At 41.7% G+C, this 22,096-nt stretch overlaps 1 protein-coding gene across 1 annotated transcript; it reads right to left on the bottom strand.

The window, feature by feature from the left end:
• Positions 1-2,456: 2,456 nt before the first annotated feature.
• Positions 2,457-11,196, bottom strand: Vim (vimentin). The gene is made up of 9 exons (XM_021184709.1): positions 10,157-11,196; positions 9,551-9,611; positions 6,665-6,760; positions 6,423-6,584; positions 5,645-5,770; positions 4,942-5,162; positions 4,493-4,536; positions 3,591-3,676; positions 2,457-2,811 (listed from the first exon to the last, which is right to left on the bottom strand). Exons 1-9 carry the CDS (start codon positions 10,717-10,719, stop codon positions 2,770-2,772), a joined length of 1,401 nt encoding a protein of 466 aa, XP_021040368.1. The 5' UTR covers positions 10,720-11,196; the 3' UTR covers positions 2,457-2,769.
• Between the last annotated feature and the right edge of the window lie 10,900 nt (positions 11,197-22,096).

The raw sequence follows: 22,096 nt of genomic DNA, 5'->3' as shown, positions 1-22,096 counted from the left end.
CACAACAAAAGGAGTTCAAAGGGATACAAATTGGAAAAGAAGAAGTCAAAATATCACTATTTACAGATGAGATGATAGTATACTTAAGTGACTCAAAAAAATCCACCAGAGAACTCCTAAACCTGATAAACAACTTCAGCAAATTGGTTACAAAATTAACTCAAATAATCAATGGCCTACCTCTACTCAAAGGCTGAGAAAGAAATTTAAAAAACAACACCCTTCAAAATAGCCACAAATAATATAAAATACCTTGCTGTGACTCTAAGGAAGTGAAAGATCTGTATGATAAGATCTTCAAGTCTCTGAAGAAAGAAATCGAAGAAGATCTCAGAAGAATGAAAGATCTCCTATGCTCATGGATTGGCAGGATTACTATAGCAAAAATGGCCACCTTGCTGAAAACAATCTACAGATCAATGCAATCTCCATCAAAATTCCAACTCAATTCTTCACAGAGTTAGAAAGGGCAATTTGCAAATTCATCTGGAATAACAAAAAACCTANGATAGCAAAAACTCTTCTCAAGGATAAAAGAACCTCTGGGAATCACCACCCTGACCTCAAGCTGTACTACAGAGCAACTGTAATAAAAACTGCATGGTACTGGTACAGTTCCCTGATGTACAGTGGCAGACAGGTAGATCAATGGAATAGAATTGAGGACCCAGAAATAAACCCACACACCTATGGTCACTTGATCTTTGACAAAGGAGCTAAAACCGTCAAATAGAAAGAAGACAGCATTTTAAACAAATGGAGCTGGCTCAATTGGCAGTTATCATGTAGAAGAATGCGTATTGATCCATTCTTATCTCCTTGAACAAAGCTCAAGTCCAAGTGAATCGAGGAACTCCACATAAAACCAGAGTCACTGAAACTTATAGAGGAGAAAGTGAGGAAAATCCTAGAAGATATGGGCACAGGGGAAAAATTCCTGAACAGAACAACAATGGCTTGTGCTATAAAAATCAAGGATTGACAAATGAGACCTCATAAAATTGGAAAGATTCTGTAAGGCAAAGGACATTGTCAATAAGACAAAAAGGCAACTAAAGGATTGGAAAAAGATCTTTACCAATCCTAAGTCCAATAGAGGGCTAATATCCAATATATACAAAGAACTCAAGAAGTTAGACTCCAGAGAACCAAATAACCCTATTTAAAAATGGGGTAAAGAGCTTTACAAAGAATTCTCAACTGAGGAATATTGAATGGCTGAGAAGCATCTAAAAAAATGTTCAACAACCTTAGTCATCAGGGAAATGTAAATCAAAACAACCCTGAGATTCCACCTCACACCAGTGAGAATGGCTAAGATCAAAAACTCAGGAGTTACAGAGACAAAGTGTGGAGCAAAAAAATGAAGGAAGGAACATCCAGAGACTGCCCCACCTGGTGATCCATCCCATACACAACCACCAAACCCAGACACTATTGTGGATGCCAACAAGAGCTTGCTGACAGGAGCCTGATATAGTTGTCTCCTGAGAGTCTTTGCCAGTGCCTCACAAGTGCAGAAGTGGATGCTCACAGCCATCCATTGGACTGAGCACAGGGTCCCCAATGAATGAAGGAGCTAGAGAAAGTACCCAAGTAACGGAAGGGGTTTGCAGCTCCCTACGAGGAACAACAATATGAACTAACCAGTAACCCCAGAGCTCCCAGGGACTAAACCATCAACCAAAGAAAACACATGGTGGGACACACGGCTCTAGCTGTATATGTAGCAGAGAATAGCCTAGTCAGTCATCATCGGGAGGAGAGGCCCTTGGTCCTGTGAAAGTTATATGCCCCAGTGTAGGGGAATGCCAGGGCCAGGAAGCGGGAGTCGGTGGATTGGGGAGCAGGTGGAATGAGAGGGGTTAGGAGTTTTTGGAGGGAAAACCCGGAACAGGGGATAACATTTTAAATGTAAATAAAGAAATTATCTAATAAAAAAGGGGGTCTCTCACTGTTCCTAGAGTTCGAAAGTTGTCTAAACTGGCTGGTCAGTAAGTCCCAGGGGTCCTGGTTTCTTTTCTTCCCCAGGGCTGGAATTGCAGGTGAACACCATGTTCTTTTTGCATGAATTCCAGTAGTCCAAACTCAGATCCTCATAATTTTACAAGCAGCATTTTATCAAGTGAGCCATTTCCCCAATACCACATAGTTTTATATCAGTTTTGTGTGGGTGTGCACATGTGTGTGCATAAGCATGTGGACATGCATGTATTCATTTACTAAAGGTTGAACCCAGGGCCTGTGTGTGTAAGCATGCCTCTAAGTCATATACCCATATCAAATTAAAACAGTAAACAATTGAAAAAGAAATGATCTCCCTCTTAAAAGGCTAACGTGAAAACTATATCGCAAGCATAAATAAATTGAACTTAAAAATCTAAACATGATTTTTGCAAATTAACCAATAGAAGTAAAGAGAGTTGTTTAGATATTATAAAATAACACACCAAAACAGTATTTTTGAAGATTTATTGAAGCAGTAACAAGTTGGTCAGATATTGACTGGAAAAAAGCAGTTTTAATGGTATTCAAAAATACTTTAAAAAGTATTCTAGCACAAGATTTCTTCGTAAACTAGATTATTTTGTAAACCTTTTCTACGTCTTTTGGGGTGTCAGTTGTTAAGTGCTGAGCTTCTTTCTATCCCAAATCTATCTTGCGCTCCTGAAAAACTGCAGTAAAGGCACTTGAAAGCTGTTTTCCTAAGATACGATTTTTTTTTCCTTCTTGCTGGTACTGCATTGTTGCACCAAGTGTGTGCAATTTTTATTCAAGGTCATCGTGATGCTGAGAAGTCTCATTGATCACCTGCTCAAAAAAAGAAATAAAAATCAACTCATGGTAAGGAGATATGGCCCTAATCAGACAGAATTGGTTGAGCAGGCTGGGAGGTTATGCTGACTCTGCAGAATGAGGCTCCTAGGGAGAAGCATAGGCAGGGTGGCCTCTTCCTGCCGACAATACAAGTATCCAGTGGAAAGGGGTGACAAAAGAATACTTTGAAATTGTGTTTAGGAAGTTGGCCTTAGCAATTCTAAACACAAAGCTTAAAAGCAACTAAGATGCATGAAGGAGTATGGCAAATGCATTTTATATCCTCATGCAAGGCTGAGCTTTTATAATTATAATCCATTGTAACTATGTCTTTCCTGGCATGGAGTGGCAACAAGAAAGTGATTGGCCACATATGGGTCCTCGTACTATATAAGCAGGTGACAATCACTGAGAGAGAACTGTATGTCCAATGTCAAACCATCCCTGATATCACGGATGTCATTAAGTGACACACTTTAATGCAGCTAATGTAGGAGCTACCTTAAGGGTGTTTTACTCCTGTTTCATTGCACAGACTATGGTGTGCAGGAAGATTACTGTCCTAATCAAGACCAAATAGATTGTTGGTTCTTGCATTGGTGGAATTGGGGGCTATTCATCCAGTATGCACGGGGACTCCTTAAGTTAGCTACCATATCTGATATAGCTGCTTGCTGACTTAAAGGGGACCAACACATATTTAAAGTGGTTGTATAGTTTATTCATCATTCCTTTTTTTAAACTTTCCCATATTTGAACTAAAAAATACTGACCTGTCCATCTCTGGTTTCAACCGTCTTAATCAGGAGTGTTCTTTTTGAGTGGGTGTCAACCAGAGGAAGTGACTCCAGGTTAGTTTCTGAATTAAAAAAAAAAAAAAAGGGCATTAAAATAAAAAAAAAAGTTTAAAACATTACCATTTTACCCAAAGCATCATGACTTTATTTTTATGGTTACTTAAAGTGCTACTCAGCTACTCATACATAATCCTACATAGCACTAGCCATTTGAGAACACGGCACCTAAGGGCTCCTTCATTCAGGCTGAGGTAGTAGTTCACTGACTTATATTAGCAGGAAGCAGACTGAGTCTATACTTAACAGGGTAACAAAGGCAAGAATGCACTTGAGTTTGAAACTGAGGGGATCAGGCTAGGGGTGGAGCTCTGTGGGTTTAGCTTAGCTGATTGCCCTGGGTTTGGTCTCCAGCAGTCATGAGAACTATAATAAAAAAGGGACCAAATGGTCAAGCCTGAAAACATACATGTAAGTAATATTATACAGAATGAGCCATTGCATTCATGTATGTAAGAATACACAGTGCGTGTGCATGTGTGTGTGTGTGTGTGTAACAGCAATTAAACAAAAGGAAGCCATGAACTGAAAAGACAGCCATATATGTCAGGGGGCAGTACATGGAAGGTTTGGAGAGAAGAAACAGAAGAGAGAAAGTGACTTAACTATATCAGAACCTCAAAAGCCCAAAAGAAATATTCAGAAAATAAAATGGCTATATACATATATTTATAAAAGAGAAATCATGTTTCACTGAATTTTCTTTGGAAAAGCACAGTTCAATCAAGAATTACTAAAATGTGGAAGCTATGCTGCAGGCAGAGTGACTGGTGACAGCCTTGTGACATTTTTTTTCCCATAAGATGAAACAATGTACTTACCTCTCAGGTTCAGGGAAGAAAAGGTTGGCAGAGGCAGAGAAATCCTATAAAAAGAGAAAAAAACAAACAAAAAACTTGAGAACAAAGCACTTCAAGAAGCAGGAACAAGTTTTCGCAGTTCTTATTTCCATCAAAGAGAAAATCTATTGCTATTAGTGACTTGTTTAAGAACTTTCTACCCATGCTTGGTCTTATTGGCCCATTTAAATTTCGGAAGATATTTTTTTCCACACAGAGACATGAACCAGAAGAATTTATAGAGGGAGAACGTATTGTCTTTTGCATGGCTGTGAGTTCAGATCTACTCTGCTATTAATTAGTTCTGACCACAGCAAGTTACTCTCTGCAACCTTAAGTTCCTCATCTATATGGTGTCTGGGTTAAATGCGATGGTCCTAGAAAGACAACTGTGAGATATTAGTTCACACATGTACGTTTGCCTTCTATACCTGCTCTCCTCGCCTTCCAGCAGCTTCCTGTAGGTGGCGATCTCAATGTCCAGGGCCATCTTAACATTGAGCAGGTCTTGGTATTCACGAAGGTGACGAGCCATCTCTTCCTTCATGTTCTGGATCTCATCCTGAAGGCGGCCAATAGTGTCCTGGTAGTTAGCAGCTTCAAGGGCAAAATTCTCTTCCATCTCACGCATCTGGCGCTCCAGGGACTCGTTCTGCAGAAAGGAAAAATGGCTTCTTATGTGATTTCCCAGAAAACCCAGCTGTCCCCAAAATATTCATAAATAGGGTACAGTAATTCTCTTAATGGTAGGTGCCCACTAGCTTTGAACAGTGAACGCAAGCACCCCGTTCCATGTTTTGCTTTGATGAGATAACACTTTTACATGCAGCCTAGCTTAACTGTGAATTTATAATCCCCCTGCCTCATTCTCCAGAGTGCTGAGGTTACAGGAGTAACCTCTAAAATCCCTCTTATTACAATCAATAACATATGTAAACTAAGACTTTCAAGGTACTCATCAAATAATCCTTAAAACTATCTTGATAATTCATTCTCTTTGGATAAGTGTGTGTGTGTGTGTGTGTGTGTGTGTCCGTGTGTGTTTAATTTATTTGTACAGGTCTCATTGTTAACCTAGTCAGCAGAATAGTACTGAGCACGGCATTTTCTCCCCTTTGCTGCTGTGGTACTCACAGTGCCTTTAAGGGCATCCACTTCGCAGGTGAGTGACTGCACCTGTCTCCGGTACTCGTTTGACTCCTGCTTGGCCTGGCGCAGGGCATCGTTGTTCCGGTTGGCAGCCTCAGAGAGGTCAGCAAACTGTCAAGAAGGAATCAGAAATAGAGGTTGGTTTTGGTTATGAGAGAAGAAGAAGAAGAAGAAGAAGAAGAAGAAGAAGAAGAAGAAGAAGAAGAAGAAGAAGAAGAAGAAGAAGAAGAAGAAAGAAGAAGAAGAAGAGGAAGAAGAGGAAGAAGAGGAAGAAGAGGAAGAGGAAGAGGAAGAGAGAAAAGAAAAATAAAGAAAAGAAAAGAAAGGAAAAGGAAAGAAAAGAAGAAATAGAGATTGTTCACTTCCATGAGTTTTCACTCTCTTAGAACAAAGAGGCATCTTCATCCTGCCTCTGTGTTTCCTAGAATTTGTCTGAAAGTCTTTTGGAAAACCAGGGAAAGAGAAGCAGAACACCAGCATTGCATTTTCAAACAGTATTTGCTCTACCACAATACTTTCCAAGTGGTGGCAGTCAAGAGCAAGAGAGTGAGGTATTCTTTGAAGTCAGGGAAGACAATGAGTGGAAAGGGAGTCTGCCATACTAAAGGAACTGTGAATGGAGTTGAGGGGGAAGAGGTGCTGTGAAACAACAATGGCGGTACAAGCTTTAAGCCAGCTTCTGAGTAGAGCTGGAGGTTACTAATGGAATCAGAGGCACGTGTCTGAGAGCTAGAGGTTCTTGCCACTCTGGCTCATTTCATACCTTGGACTTGTACCATTCCTCGGCCTCCTGGAGGTTCTTGGCAGCCACGCTTTCATACTGCTGGCGCACATCGCGCAGGGCAGCAGTGAGGTCAGGCTTGGAAACGTCCACATCGATCTGGACGTGTTGTTCCTGAATCTGGGCCTGCAGCTCCTGGATCTCCTGGGGAAAGAACGGACACAGAGAGGTCGTAGACAACACGGTGGCAGCTTTGTTCACCCACAGAAATTGGTGTCACTTACTTCATCGTGCAGTTTCTTCAAAAAGGCAATTTCTTCCTGCAAGGATTCCACTTTCCGTTCAAGGTCAAGACGTGCCAGAGAAGCATTGTCAACATCCTATTTCGAAAAGAGAAAAGATGATGTGGAGGGTGATAAAGTCTGTCCTTTATCTAACTTATTTATATTAATTCCCTTTTCACTTTATGTTGTGTATAAAGGCATTTTGCCTGCATGTATATAAGTATGCCACGAGCATGTGGTATCCACGAAAGCCATAAGAGAGCAACAGATGCCCTGGAACTGGAGAAGGGTGTGGGCAGCCCTGTGGGTTCTGCAAATTGAACGCCAGGTCCCCTAAAAGAGTAGCCAGTGCTCTTAACCACTGACCTGTCTCTACAGCCCTTTATTTGTTTGTTCAAAAATTAACCATGTAAACCCATTCTCCTTATTATAGAAAAGGTGCTGAAATTTTCATGACCCTTGATAAATTTATAAATCATTTAGGGTCACATTCCAATATTCATTCTTAGCTTTAAAAATGAATAGAAAACCATTTAGTTGTATTGAAGCTAACTAGTAGACAAGTTAAAAATAAACGCATGTATATGCACAATGACATGGTATGGTGAACTATATGGAATCCACAATTCTGTATGCAAAAATTCATTATCAGTTTTAAACCTGTGTCACATTTAATAATTTTGTAATTTTGTGATGATAGTAGTTGAGGAGATTGTACAACTTCATGTTTGCTTGAGTACGTGTAATATAAAAATGAGAGCTTCAAAAATAAAATTAAAATGATTTTTAAAGTGGGGCTTAGTAGTGAAGATTGCTGTTCTTTCAGAGGATCTTAGTTTGGTTCCCAGCACCCACTTGGAGCAGTTCATAAAGGTTTATGATTCCAACTCCAGGGCATGAGGTGCCCTCTTCTGGCCTCATGCAAGCCTGCAGAAATGTCCTATACACTAACACAGACACAAGTACATTACATATTTTTAAAAATCATTTAAAATTGAGCTCAGAAGGCTTAACATATATGCAGGCTCTTTTTGTTTCCTGTATTCAAACCTTCAGATGCTTATCTTTGGAATTTAGAATAAGCGCTCAGTTATCTGGCATCCAGGTTCCCAGGCTAGCCTCGTATCAAGTAGTAATTCATTGTTCAGAATCCAGGTCTTGCATTTGTAGAGATATGCTCCTCAGGCAAGAAGGAAAATAAATATAATCCTGAACTATATTGTTTTGCCTTCTCTAATTTTTTTAATGTGTAAAACACCCTGGCTCAGCCTATAGGGTGTGTCTGTCTTTCCCAGCCATCACTGTATTATTTCAGTGACTTTGTCTGTTTTAGGATGGCAGATCAAAACACTTATAATGAAACTATACTTAAACTTGTCTGCAGAGTTTTTATAAAGTGATCTATTTTAAGACAGACTGTTCAATCTTGCATGTGAAATGATGAAATGTTGTTTCCTTTCAAGGAAATGTTTGCAAACTTCCCTTGTATGCAACTGTTTTTGCAGTATAGTTTATAACTATAATGTTGAGTTACTCTATCAGCCCCAAAGAAAATACTAATTAATAAAAGAATATAAGAACTTAAATAGTAGTATCATTCATTTCTGACTTCTGCTAAGCCCTCAAAAAAAATAAATGATATCGACTAACCTCCTCAAAAAAAGTTCAACTAAATGTGTCATTTCATTTAAATGAATGAATGAAACAATTGTATATAGTCCACAAATAAGAAATGGTGTGTATTAACTCAGTGCTTTGTAGAAAACATTCCTTGGGTGATGACCGAAAATGCCCAGTGACTGAAAGGGGCTGCATAGTGGTCTACTGCCATTAAGGATGCAAATGCCTTCAGAATGCTACCTTAGAACATTCATCTGGAGAGTTTGGCTGTTGATCCTAACAAGTGTTCCAAACAAGACTGAACTTGGCCATCTGTCCACTTCAGAATGCTAAGGTAATGCCTAACTCTGGAACAAACACAAACAAACAAATCCTCCCTCCATAAAATACTCCATTCTTCAGTTTAGGGTTTAATTTTGTTTGTGGAGGGCGCTAATGAGTCTACAAACCCCTCCCAAATGTGAGGGAGGACTTTAGCTTTAAGAACTTTGTACACCGCATACCTCACAAGCCTGGCCCAGACACAAGATAATGGATGTTAGCAAATACTTGTGTCCAATTGGAACTGTGGTTACATCATTACATATTCAATAAGAATGTAGCCTGTTGCAAAGCTGCTCTGGGAACACAAAGGCCCCTATTCTTTCTGTCCAGAGCCACCGCATTTGCCAGAACGTCCCTATCTACATTCCATAGTGAAGCCCATAGAAACCTTTAACACCCTTGAGCTACGGGAACAGATGGCTTCTTTTCACCCTTGTTAGATTTCAAAAATGGTTGTGCAATGACTCTTCTGCTAACTTTCACGCAGTGCCGAACTTCGAAGGAAGAAAGGGAACTTGGCTTAATTCCAGTTAAACTTTCTCATCCTCCAGAGTATTCTACATTTCCAACCGGAGGAAGCAACTGCGGTTTTTATGACCTTGTGAAAGTTAGCCAATTTCACCTTCACAATCCACAATGTAATCAGATTGTAACCATTCAATATCCGAATGTCGGTATGTTTCAAAAAACGAAAGGAGAAATGTTTCCGGGGTGTGGGGGATCAGAAAAATCTGGAAACGAAGCAGAAAATAAAGCCTCATGTTCCAAAGATTGCACTAAATAGTGGAGTTTTTCAATCTGTGCGCTTTCCGCCACCAGGGGGCTTTACAAGCAGACGTGAAGTTCTGCACCTTTTAAAACCTAAGCGAAGTAACTTTCAGAACCGCTCGCGGGTTGGCTCCATCGGGCTGCTGGCTGCGTGTGAAAAAGAAGTCTACAAACCTGTCTGAATGACTGCAGGGTGCTCTCGGCTTCCTCTCTCTGGAGCATCTCCTCCTGCAATCTGAAGCAGCAGCACATTAACCAGAGGGGAACTGGGAAACCGCCAGGGGCGGGGCGGCCACACCCAACCACGAATGCCGCCAAGCCTTGAGTCCAGAGCTGCTGTGACACCTCCACCCACAGCAGTGACTGCAACTTGTCGAGGTGGCAGCTCTCTGCAGGTGTTAGCTGAAGTTGGGGCACACTGGAAAAGACAATCACTGCCCTTCCCCTACAATTACAGCCAATCCCCTGTCCCAATATCCCAGATGCCTTTGCCATCTCTTTGTCTGGAACCCTTCACACCCATTCTTTTCTCCTGTCTGGTAACTGTAAGCCCACCAGAAGGACCTAAGAAACTTTCTAAAAGTTCAGTGGAAGTGCTTGAGTGAGGCGAAAAGAGAAATGTTCACTGCAAAGTTTAGGTTCAGGGTGGGGCCCGCTTCCCCTGCTATCCTCCAGACAACCGCCACCCCAGCCACATCCCCAAGGGCGTGGCAGCCCCAGTGCAAGGCCCAGGACTCCCCTCCCTCCCACACCCCACCACTCGCGTAGGTCAGGCCTTACTTCTCTCGCAGCCGCATGATGTCCTCGGCCAGGTTGTCCCGCTCCACCTCAACACGGGCCTTGTCGTTGGTGAGCTGATCCACCTGCCGGCGCAGCTCCCGCATCTCCTCCTCGTAGAGGTCGCCCAGGCGCGACTTGCCCTGGCCCTTAAGCTGCTCGAGCTCAGCCAGCAGGATTTTGTTCTGCTGCTCGAGGAAGCGCACCTTGTCGATGTAGTTGGCAAAGCGGTCATTCAGCTCCTGCAGTTCTACCTTCTCGTTGGTGCGGGTGTTCTTGAACTCAGTGTTGATGGCGTCGGCCAGCGAGAAGTCCACCGAGTCTTGAAGCAGCCGCACTCCCGGCACGCTGCTCCGCAGGCGCACGGCCGAGGACCGGGTCACATAGGCGCCACCGGGGGATGAGGAATAGAGGCTGCGGCTAGTGCTGGGGCGCAGTGCGCTTCCCAGACTGTAGGTACGTGTGGACGTGGTCACATAGCTCCGGTTGGAGCTGGGCCGGCTTGATGTGCCGGAGCCACCGAACATCCTGCGGTAGGAGGACGAGGACACAGACCTGGTGGACATGGCTTCGAAGGTGGGCTGGCTTGCTGCGGCTGGAAAAACTGCAAGAAGGGAATGAGGGCGCGGTGGCTGTGAATCGTAGAAGCGCTGGGGTCTCTGGGGTCCCGGAGCAAGAGTGGCAGAGGACTGGACAACGCCAAGGGCGCTGCTTTTATAACACTGTTAGGAAAGAGGGTCCCCTCCCACTGCCATCCTAGCCGCCGAGCGAGCCAGCCAATGGGGACCCGGAAAGAAGTGAGGAAGGAGGGGGGAGGGGGCTCCCCTCGAGCCTTCCTCCAGGGCTGTAGGGTATCAAGCACAGTCCCGTTACTAATTGGAAGGGCTAGGCCTTTCAGGGGCTTTCCGGATGTTCCGCCGAACTCTCTACTCACCCTTGGGTGCTGAGAAAGAAGGGATTGAGGGAAGGATTCATGGGGGAAGGGAGGGGGGCTCCGGAAAGTTGAGTAAAGCGATCCCTGGCACTGGGCCAAAGGGGCGTGGGACTAGGCGCGTTGGTAGGAGGGGCGCGGTCGCAGATCTGCGGTCTTCTGGGACTGGGTGGGTGGGGAGATCCGAGAGCGGAGGAGCAGGAAGAGCCTGCAAAAGCAGTCCTGCAGATCGGAAGCCGGGGAGAGAGAAACAAAGAGGGCTTGAGATTGGGGGTGGAGAAGCACACAGCCCAAGATAACCTGGCTCAAGACCGGGCGCTCGCTCGGATCCTTTGCAGAGGGCTTGTTTGAGGAGGTCGTATCCCCTGATCTAACGGACTCAGTTCAACTACAGAGGACTAGGAGCCACTGCCTCTGGAGTATAGCCCAGGGGACAGGGGTGGGGTCGCTGAGTCAGTGGATATGACTCATGGAGCCCTGAGGGTGAGATCGTCTAGCGGTTCAGGAAAACCGTTAGTTGAGATTGACTCCAGACTCCAAGAGCTCTAAGCTCATTGCATTGTCCAAAGTTTTAAACCAACTTTGAGAGTAAACGTTCTAGTGATTGTTGGGGAAGTGTGGAGAGTTCTCCTTAGAAAGAAACTCTTGCAGACCCGGGAGAGCCACAAAACACATTCACACACCCCCACCCCCATCCCACCCCTGACCACAAAAGCTCCCTCCCTCACTCACTCCCTCCCCCTTTCTCTCTCTCTCTCTCTCTCTCTCTCTCTCTCTCTCTCTCTCCTTCCTGCATGAAACCACACCCTAAGTTCTGGGTGAAAGAGGAAACTACTTTGGTAGTTTCAAAAGCAAGCCCAGTGATCTCGGCTTTTCTGAAAGTGGACTGCACTAGAAGATAAGCAAGTCGGACAAGAAACCATTAGGTTTTGCTAAAAACAATCCAATTCGGTGAATGAGTTCGGATGAAAGGCAGTTATGTAACTCAAGTGATAAACTGAAGAAACAGATTTCTGTAGATTTTAGAGCAGCGATGCAGGGGACAAGATTCTAGTGACTTGTCTGGACAACGCCACAGATCCTATTTTCCACAAAGAAAAATCATGAAATCTAACTTGAAATGGAGACAACTGTCCACAGAACAAAAGGTTCTGTTGGGATGCAGCGACTGTCACCTTTTCAAAGGGAAAATGACCAGCTCAAGGCTATTGCTTCACTGTTAGCTTCTAGGCAAGACTAAGGGGTCTCGGTTCTCCAAGGGAGAAGGACTTTTCAAGAAAGGGAAGTTTAGGCCCTTTGTGATTAAGCACCGATAGAAAAATTACAGTTTCTTTTGGGGGGGATTTGTGGAGTACTGAAACAAAAACAAACAAACCGGGAGATGGGTCCATTAGTGAATAGGGAAGGAAAACGAGCTTGTATTTTGTTTTTGCTTTTGTTTTTCTTTGGAGCACAGAGTGTTCCCAGCTTACCTGGCAATTAAGAAAGGCCGTTTAGAGACACGTGCAGGATTTATGCTATCTTTTTTGTACAAGATTCATTGAAGCAACCCTTTGTGTACCTCATCTCAGTCAGTTCTGGGAATGTTGCCGCCAAGGTTGCCTGCAGGACTCTCTGGGACCCAGCTCTCCTGCTGTGCCTTTCTTTATTCTCCTTTCAATGAGAGGCTGTAGGTCCTTCCCAGAGAGCACTGCCAGGGTTAGCCTGTGCCTCACGTTACCATTCTGCACACTGAGAGCCTTTTATTCAAGCCACGGTTCAGCAAATGTCACCATTGTGAGATTGCTCAGAATGGCTCAGGATGAGGAAAGTGATTTCCCTATGGGGAGGAGGGAGGCTAGCCTTCCTCCTACATAGTTCTTAGATCTCAGGGCAGTGCAGTGGCTTTGTCAGGGAACTCTTGCTTAATGAGTCACTGTGGAAAAAGAGGACTGGGTTGTGGTACGGTGTGGCAGTGTGCCATGTGGGCACCACAGCAAATTCCTCGGGTTGTGATAACTTATTCAGTAGGCTCTGCTCCTCTTCATCAACCTGAAGGGGGTCCCTTCCTGGCCTGTTTTTTGTTTGTTTGTTTGTTTGTTTGTCTGTCTGTTTTGTTTTGTTTTTTAGCTTCAGGGACTTTGATGAATATTCTCCTTCTACTGCTGATACGTTTGCTAATATGGTAATGGATGAACCTGTGTGTTTATCTTCACGTTATTCTTCCTTTTAAAAAGTTTTTAGAGGGTAGAGAAGTGAAAACTGCTACAAAAATAGTTTTAGTTATTCATGGAGAAGAGCAGAAGTCATTAGACTTGGAAAAAAGTGTGCTTCATCACACATATATACACACATGCCTACATACATGCACACATGTACACTTGCACACACATACACATACTCATACCACACACACTCCTCTTTCTCTCTCTCTCTTTCTCTCTCTCTCTCTCTCTCTCTCTCTCTCTCTCTCTCTCTCACACACACACACACACACACACACACACAGAGCACACTTTCTCCACTATATGATATTCACAAAAAAAGAGAAATCAGTATATTGGGGTGTGTATTCTTGCCATCATTCACTGTGTGCTTATTTTTGGAAGAAAAAAAAAACAGTCTATGAGTGTAGCTTTCTTAGTTTTCATATTTATTTTTGATTGCAATGAAAACCTATCTCAGAAGTATTTTTAAAACTGGACTTATTTGTGATGCAAGTTTGTATATAAATAAGTGAATGGTCATATGATTTGAAGGTCAGGCACAAACACTATCAGAGTACTTAACAGAGTGATTTTGGAATTTGCAAGCTATGGCCATGTCAGTTTAACATGGTGACTTGAGCTGACAGGGCAGCCAGCCGTGAGGACAGGAGCTTAGTGGCCTATCGAGTTTTGGAAGAGCTGCCTACAGGAAGTCATGTCAAGAGTATTGCAGGTAGCAGACCCTTCTGCTTGCACATTAGAACTGAGATGGTGGGTAAAACAGATGACGTGATGCAAACCTGTAACCCTACTACTTGGAAGCTGGAGCCAGGAAGATCAGAAGTTTGAGGCCAATTTTTTCTACATAGCTATTTCAAGGACAGCCAAGGATCCATGGGACCCTGTTTTCCACCCAAACAAACAAAATACCCACAGACACATAAATATCATGTAGCATCCTATAAACACATGTAAGTTTAATGTATCAACATTAAAATCAAAGAGGCTAAAATCAAGGCAAACCCTAAGTCATGAGAATGAAGGTAGTAATACAAGTGCTTTAGCTTTGTTCTTATGGGATCATAGGTACTTTATGTACATTGAATTTAACTTAACATTGCCATAGCACCCATCAAGCTGTGTTGACCATCAATTTCAGGAAGATAGTGTCTTTTTTGTTTGATTGCATGGTGATAATTAGCATACAACCATCCAATTCATGGCTAGCATCTAGACATTTACAATGTCCTAGAAACTAAACAGGCAGGGTAATTATTCAATACCTTCCTTGCTTGTAGGTGCCATATTCCTAGAGAAATTTGGCCCAGGCAAAGAATAGGTTCTTTATGTCACTGAACAGAGTCAATAATGATAGGCATGTTTTCACCTTTACTCTATAGGTGTACCTTTCCTTAGGAGTTAAACATTTCCACCTAAACTCTGCCCTGTTTCTTAAGTAGACTTCTAAGCAAAATCAGACATAGCTCATCTCACATCCACAGCATTTTCCTCAACTTTTCTTGTTGGGGAACCACCCTGAGGAAACAGGATTGGACACTTTAAGCATCACTACCCCCTTCCTTGGCATCTCTTTGTTCCAGCAGGGACAATGTCCCACTGATATCCATAGCCACACATCTGTTCAAGTTCGGAAGTTCCTTTGTACCTCTTTCCTGTGGTATCACAGCTGGATTTCTCCTTCATCCAGATGTTCAGTATTTCTACCAAAGCATCTGTCTCGGGTCACAACCCACTTTTCTTAAAGATTTTGCTTTTAAAACTCCAAACTGGTCTAAGAGAGGATCATTCACCTCTTTGCCAGGACATGGGAACTCCAAGAGATGAAAGTTTTTCACTCCTTTTTTCACTATTATTTTTCCAGTGGCAAGAGAAGAATGTCTGCCGAGTCTGCGAATGAAAGGGAAGGGAATGAGGCTAATATTCAAGTGTCATTTATCATGTTTGTACACTATGCTTGCCACATCTGATGTGATAGAATTCAAACTTTATGGCAAGTCATGATCAATATTTTTTATTAGTTTATTCAGAATATATTCACTGAGTATTTAGCCAGTGCTATGCATGCGGCCACAAACTGGAGATGGCAGGTGTACCCCATGTTGTCTTGCAAAATTATACTGAGTCTGTGTAAATGTACATATGGTACAAGAGAGACAGTACTCAACAAAATTTTAAGTTGTAATTAAGACCATGTTGCCCATAGATTAAAAAAAAAAAAGATAATTTGTATTCATTTTCTCCACTGTGTTCCACACACCTTAGTAGAGTGAAGAAAGTCAAACACTTTTCCTACCTGTAGGAAGGAATTAAGAAGCAGGTGAGAAGTCAGGTCTGGTGGCTCATGCTAAGAATTCCAGCACTTGAATAATGGAGTCATTAGGTTACACAGCAAGTTCAAGGTCAGTCTGAGCACCATGGGATATGCATAAAATGCTGGAAGGTTTAGATGGAGAATTTATATCAATAGGATTGAGATCAGAATATGTATGCAGTAAGAGATGTTTGAAGAATTGTGTAGAAGAGATGTTTGAAGAATACTACAGTAAGTCATGGCAGAGAAAGGATTTCCTAGACTGACCAATCAGTATAAGCAAAGATTGCTCAGAAAGGAGAGTGCTGGGAACTTTTAAGGAACTTTTAAGGAATACCAAGAATCTCAGAGTTGCTAGATGCTGAAGCAGGGATGGGGGAAGGGAAATGGAAGCCAACATGGGACCATGCGTTGGAAGACCAAATGCCAGGGAGAGGAGTTGGTAATTGATGCAGTGGGCAGAGGGAATTCACTGTGGTTTCTGAGGAGAAAGGAGCACTTGTTGCTACATGTTTTCCAGGATGAGCTGGAGAGACAGGCTTGACAACTGTTTGTAGGAGATTAAAGGAAACTGAAGGGAAGGTGATTCTTAGAGGCTGAAGTTAGAGGAAAGACAGAAGATAACATGCCTTGGGGCTTTCCAGACAGAGCCATTTAAAATTAGCATATTCTACAGAGAACAATTTAGGTGGGAAATTAATTTGTGGCAAATCATTGTTTATTAAGGTCACCCACCAAGCTGGCTGTTTACTGCTCTCCTCAGTGCAGATTAACATCTCATAGAGGTGAGGCAGAGCTGTATGCATGCTCAATACCACTCACAGGGATAGCTCATTCCTGCTGGTTGTCTATTACTTCCTGCTATCTGCTTTCAGTGTGTTGGTTCCTATGGATACAATAAATCTTAGTGTTGAGTGCCTGGGCCACCTTGGGCACAAACTCTGCAGACAGTTCCATGGTCCCCAGAGGCCTCCCCCCCTCAGGCCCCCAAGAACCCTAGCATGCCCAGGATCTTAGGATCACTGGTAAGTGGAACACAACATCTGTTACAACAGAACTAGGAGTGCCTGGGGCCAGCAGGAGCAGGGAAACAGGAACCCCACCTGACCAGTGGCTCAGGTTCCTTCCAATCAGCTCTGCTCTACCTTGGTTTCCTACACAGAGGACAGCCCCATGGTTCCCAGAGGAGGTACCACTTCCAGTAGCTCTAACATTTGGAAGATCTTAGGATCTCAGGATCTGAGGATCCAAGGAGCTTGGCCACACCAGGATCTCAGGGTCTCAGAGGAAGCTTGACTGCCAAGAACTCTGACATACCCAGAATCTCAGCATCACAGGATCCTAGAATCATAGGTTCACAAAGAAAGCTGGACTCTGAGAAGTTCTCTCTCAACTAGGATTACAGGAAGGACAGGATCCAATCAGAAATATCAAGGGCAGGGAGCACTTGAGATAAACTAATGGCAGGAGGTAAGCATAAGAACAGAAGCAATAGAAACCAAGGTTAATAGGCATCATCAGAACCCAACTCTTCCTTCATAGCAAGTCCTGGATACACCATCACACCAGAAAAGCAAGATATGGATCTAAAGTCACTTCTCATGATGATGATGGAGGCCTATAAGAAGGATATAAACAACTCCCTTAAAGAAATACAGAACACATCCAAACAGGTGAAAGAATTGAACAAAACCATCCAGGTTCTAAAAATGAAAGTAGAAACAATGAAGAAATCACAAAGGGAGGCCACTCTGGAAATAGAAAACCCAGAGAAGTCAGGAGCCATAGGTGCAAGCACAACCAACAGAATATAAGAGTTAGAAGAGAGAATCTCAGATGCAGATACCATAGAAACCATTGCCACACAATCAAAGAAAATGTGAAATGCGAAAAGATCATAATCCAAGACATCCAGGAAATCCAGGATACAATGAGAAGACCAAACCTAAGGATAATAGGTATAGAAGAGACGGAAGATTTCCAACTTAAAGGGCCAGTAACTATCTTCAACAAAATTATAGAAGAAAACTTCCCCAACCTAAAGAAAGAGATGCCCATGAACATACAAGAAGCTTACAGAACTCCAAATAGACTGGACCAGAAAAGAAATTCCTCTCGTTACATAATAATCAAGACACCAAACGCACAAAACAAAGAAAGAATATTAAAAGCAGTAAGGGATAAAGGTCAAGTAGAATATAAAGGCAGACCTATCAGAATTAAACCTGACTTCCGCCCCCACCCCGAGACTATGAAAGCCAGAACATCATGGGCAGAGGTCATACAGACCCTAAGAGACCACAAATGCCAGCCCAGGCTACTATACCCAGCAAAATTCTCAATTATCATAGATGGAGAAACCAAAGTATTTCATGGCAAAACCAAATTCACACAATATCATTCAACGAATCCAGTCCTTTAAAGGATAATAAAGGGGAAACTCCAACACAAGCAAGGAAACTACCCCCAAGAAAAAAGCAAGAAAGTAAATATTTCAACAAACCTAAAAGGAGATAGCCACATGAACAAAATTACAACTCTAACAACAAAAATAACAGGAAGCAATAATGACTTTTCCTTAATATCTCTTAATATCAATGGACTCATTTCCCCAATGAAAAGACATATACTAACAGACTNGTTACATAAACAGGACCCAACATTTTGCTACTTACAGGAAACCCACCTCAGGGACAAAGNCANACACTACCTCAGAGTAAAAGGCTGGAAAACAATTTTCCAAGCAAATGGTCCCAAGAAACAAGCTGGAGTAGCCATTCTAATATGGAATAAAATTGAATTTCAAACTAAAGTTATCAAAAAAGATAAGGAGGGACACTTCATACTCATAAAAGGTAAAATTTACCAAGGTGAATTCTCAGTTCTGAACATCTATGCTCCAAATGCAAGGGCATCCACATTCATTAAAGAAACTTTAGTAAAGCTCAAAGCACACATAGCACTGCAAAATATAATAGTGGGAGACTTCAACACCCCACCCTCATCAATGGACAAATACTGGAAACAGAAACTAAACAGAGACACAGTGAAACTAACAGAAATTATTAAATAAATGGATTTAACAGATATCTATAGAACATTTTATCCTAAAACAAAAGGATATACCTTTTTTCTCAGAACCTCATGGTACTTTCTCCAAAACTGACCATATAATCTGTCACCAAACAGGCCTCAACAGATACAAAATATTGAAATAATCCCATGCATCCTCTCAGATCAACACAGATTAAGGCTATTAAGGCTTATCTTCAATAAGAACATAAATAATAGAAAGCCCACATACACGTGATAGCTGAACAACACTCTACTCAATGATAACTTGGTCAAGGAAGAAAGAAATAAAGAACTTAAAGACTTTTTAGAGGTTAATGAAAAATGAAGCCATAACATACCCAAACTGGTGAGACACAATAAAAGCAGTACTAAGAGGAACAGTCATAGCTCTGAGTGCCTCCAAAAAGAAGCTGGAGGGAGGATACATTAGCAGCTTGACAGCACACCAAAAAACTCTAGAACAAAAAGAAGCAAATTCACCCCAGAAGAGTAGATGACAGGAAATAATCAAACTCAGGGCTGAAATCAACCAAATAGAAATAAAAAGAACTATACAAAGAATCAACCAAACCAGGAACTGGTTCTTTGAGAAAATCAACAAGATAGATAAACACTTAGCCAGACTAACTAGAGGTCACAGGGACAGTATCTTAATTAACAAAATCAGAAATGAAAAGGGAGACATAACAAAAGAATCTGAGGAAATCCAAAAAATCATCAGATCCTACTACAAAAGGCTATACTTAACAACACTGGAAAACCTGGATGAAATGGACAATTTTCTAGACAGATACCAGGTGCCAAACTTAAATCAGGATCCGATCAACGATCTAAACAGTCCCATATCCCCTAAAGAAATAGAAACAGCCATTAATAGTCTCCCAGACAGGAAAAATAAAAAAAAAAAAAAAAAAAGCCCAGGAACAGATAGATGGGTTTAATGCAGTGTTCTATCATACCTTCAAAGAGGACCTAATTCCAATACTCCTCAAACTATTCCACAAAATACAAACAGAAGGTACTCTAACCAATTCCTTCTATGAAGCCACAATTACTCTGATACCTAAACCACACAAAAAACCAACAAAGAAAGAGAACTTTAGACCAATTTCCTTTATGAATATCAATGCAAAAATACTCAACAAAATTCTTGCAAACTGAATCCAAGAACACATCAAAACAATCATTCATCATGATCAAGTAGGCTTCATCCCAGGGATTCAGGGATGGTTCAACATACAGAAATCCATCAACATAATCCACTATATAAACAAACTCAAAGACAAAAACCACATGATCATCTCATTAGATGCTGAGAAAGCATTTGACAAAATCCAACAGCCCTTCATGATGAAAGTCTTAGAAAGATCAAGAATTCAAGGCACATACCTAAACATAATAAAAGTAATATATAGCAAACCAGTAGCCAACATCAAACTAAATGGAGAGAAACTTGAAGCAATCCCATTAAAATCAGGGACTAGACCAGGTTTCCCACTCTCTCCATACCTATTCAATGTAGTACTTGAAGTCCTAGACAGAGCAATTAGTTAACAAAAGGAGGTCAAAGGGAAACAAATTGGAAAGGAAGAAGTCAAAATATCACTACTTGCAGATGATATGATAGTATATATAAGTGAACCCAAAAATTCCACCAGAGACCTCCTAAACCTGATAAATGACTTCAATGAAGTAGCTGGATATAAAATTAACTCAAACAAATCAATGGCCTTTTTCTAAACAAAGAATAAACAGGCAGAGAAAGAAATTTAAAAAACAACACCCGTCAAAATAGCCACAAATAATATAAAACACCTTGGTGTGACTCTAACTAAGGAAGTGAAAGATCTGTATGATAAGAACTTCAAGTCTCTGAAGAAAGAAATTGAAGAACATCTCAGAAGATGGAAAGATCTCCCATGCTCATGGACTGGCAGGATTAATATTTAAAAAATGGCCACCTTGCTGAAAGCAATCTACAGATCAATGCAATCCCCATCAAAATTCCAATTCAATTCTTCACAGAGTTAGAAAAGACAATTTGCAAATTCATCTGGAATAACAAAAAACCTAGGATAGCAATAACTATTCTCAACAATAAAAGAACCTCTGGTGGAATCACCATGCCTGACATCAAGCTGTACTACAGAGCAATTGTGATTTAAAATGCATGGTATTGGTACAGTGATAGACAGGTAAATCAATGGAATAGAATTGAAGACCCAGAAATGAAACCACACATGTATGCTCACTTGATCTTTGACAGAGGAGCTAAAACCATCCAGTGGAAAGAAGACTGCATTTTCAACAAATGGTGCTGGCTCAACTAGTGGTTCTCATGTAGAGGAATGAGAATTAATCCATTTTTATCTTCTTTTACAAAACTCAAGTCTAAGTACATCAAGGAACTCCACATAAAACCAGATAGACTGAATTTATAGAGGAGAAAGTAGGGAAGAACCTGGAACATATGGGCACAGGGGAAAAAATCCTGAATAGAACACCAATGGCTTGTGCTGTAAGATCAAGAATTGGCAAATGAGACCTCATAAAATTGCAAATCTTCTGTACAGCAAAGGACACTGTCAATAAGACAAAATGGCAACCAGCAGATTGGGAAAAATCTTTAAGAATCCTAGATCTGATAGGGGGCTAATATTCAACACATATAAAGAACTCAAGAAGGTGGACTCCTAAAAACCAAATAACGCTTTTTAAAAATGGGGTACAGAGCCAAACAAAGAATTCTCAACTGAGGAATACTGAATGGCTGGGAAACACCTAAAAAATGTTCAGCATTCTTAATCATCAGGGAAATGCAATTCAAAACAACCTTGAGATTTCACCTTACACCAATCAGAATAGCTAAGGTAAAAAACTCAGGTGACAGCAGATATTGGTGAGGATGTGGAGAAAGGAACACTCCTCCATTGCTGGTGGGATTGCAAGCTCATACAACCACTCTGGATATCAGTTCGACAGTTCCTCAGAAAATTGAACATAGTTCTACCAGAAGGTCCAGCAATACCACTCCTGGGCATATAACCAGAAAATGCTCCAACTTGTAACAATGACACATGCTCTACAATATTCATAGCAGCCTTATTTATAGTAGCCAGAAACTGGAAAGAACCCAGATGTCCCTCAACAGAGGAATGGATACAGAAAACATGGTACATTTACACAATGGAGTACTACTCAGCTATTAAAAACAATGAATTCATAAAATTCTTAGACAAGCATCCTTAATCATCAGGGAAATGCAAATCAAAACAACCCTGAGATTCCACCGCACACCAGTCAGAATGGCTAAGATCAAAAACTCAGGTGACAGCAGATGCTGGCGAGGATGTGGAGAAAGAGGAACACTCCTCCATTGTTGGTGGGATTGCAAGCTTGTACAACCACTCTAGAAATCA

This window comes from Mus caroli, chromosome 2, assembly GCF_900094665.2.
Source record: "Mus caroli chromosome 2, CAROLI_EIJ_v1.1, whole genome shotgun sequence".
NCBI classification, from domain to species: domain Eukaryota; kingdom Metazoa; phylum Chordata; class Mammalia; order Rodentia; family Muridae; genus Mus; species Mus caroli.
Note: the sequence above shows the minus strand (reverse complement) of the source record. Positions and strands in the feature narration are given on the sequence as shown.

Excerpts from the sequence above, each read along its gene's own strand:
- Vim (XM_021184709.1), bottom strand. The coding sequence starts at position 10,719 with ATGTCCACCAGGTCTGTGTCCTCGTCCTCCTACCGCAGGATGTTCGGT. Across the intron at positions 6,761-9,550 it reads CCCTGCAGTCATTCAGACAG|GATGTTGACAATGCTTCTCT; the intron begins GTTTGTAGACTT and ends TTTTCGAAATAG. Across the intron at positions 5,771-6,422 it reads AGGAATGGTACAAGTCCAAG|TTTGCTGACCTCTCTGAGGC; the intron begins GTATGAAATGAG and ends CCTTCTTGACAG.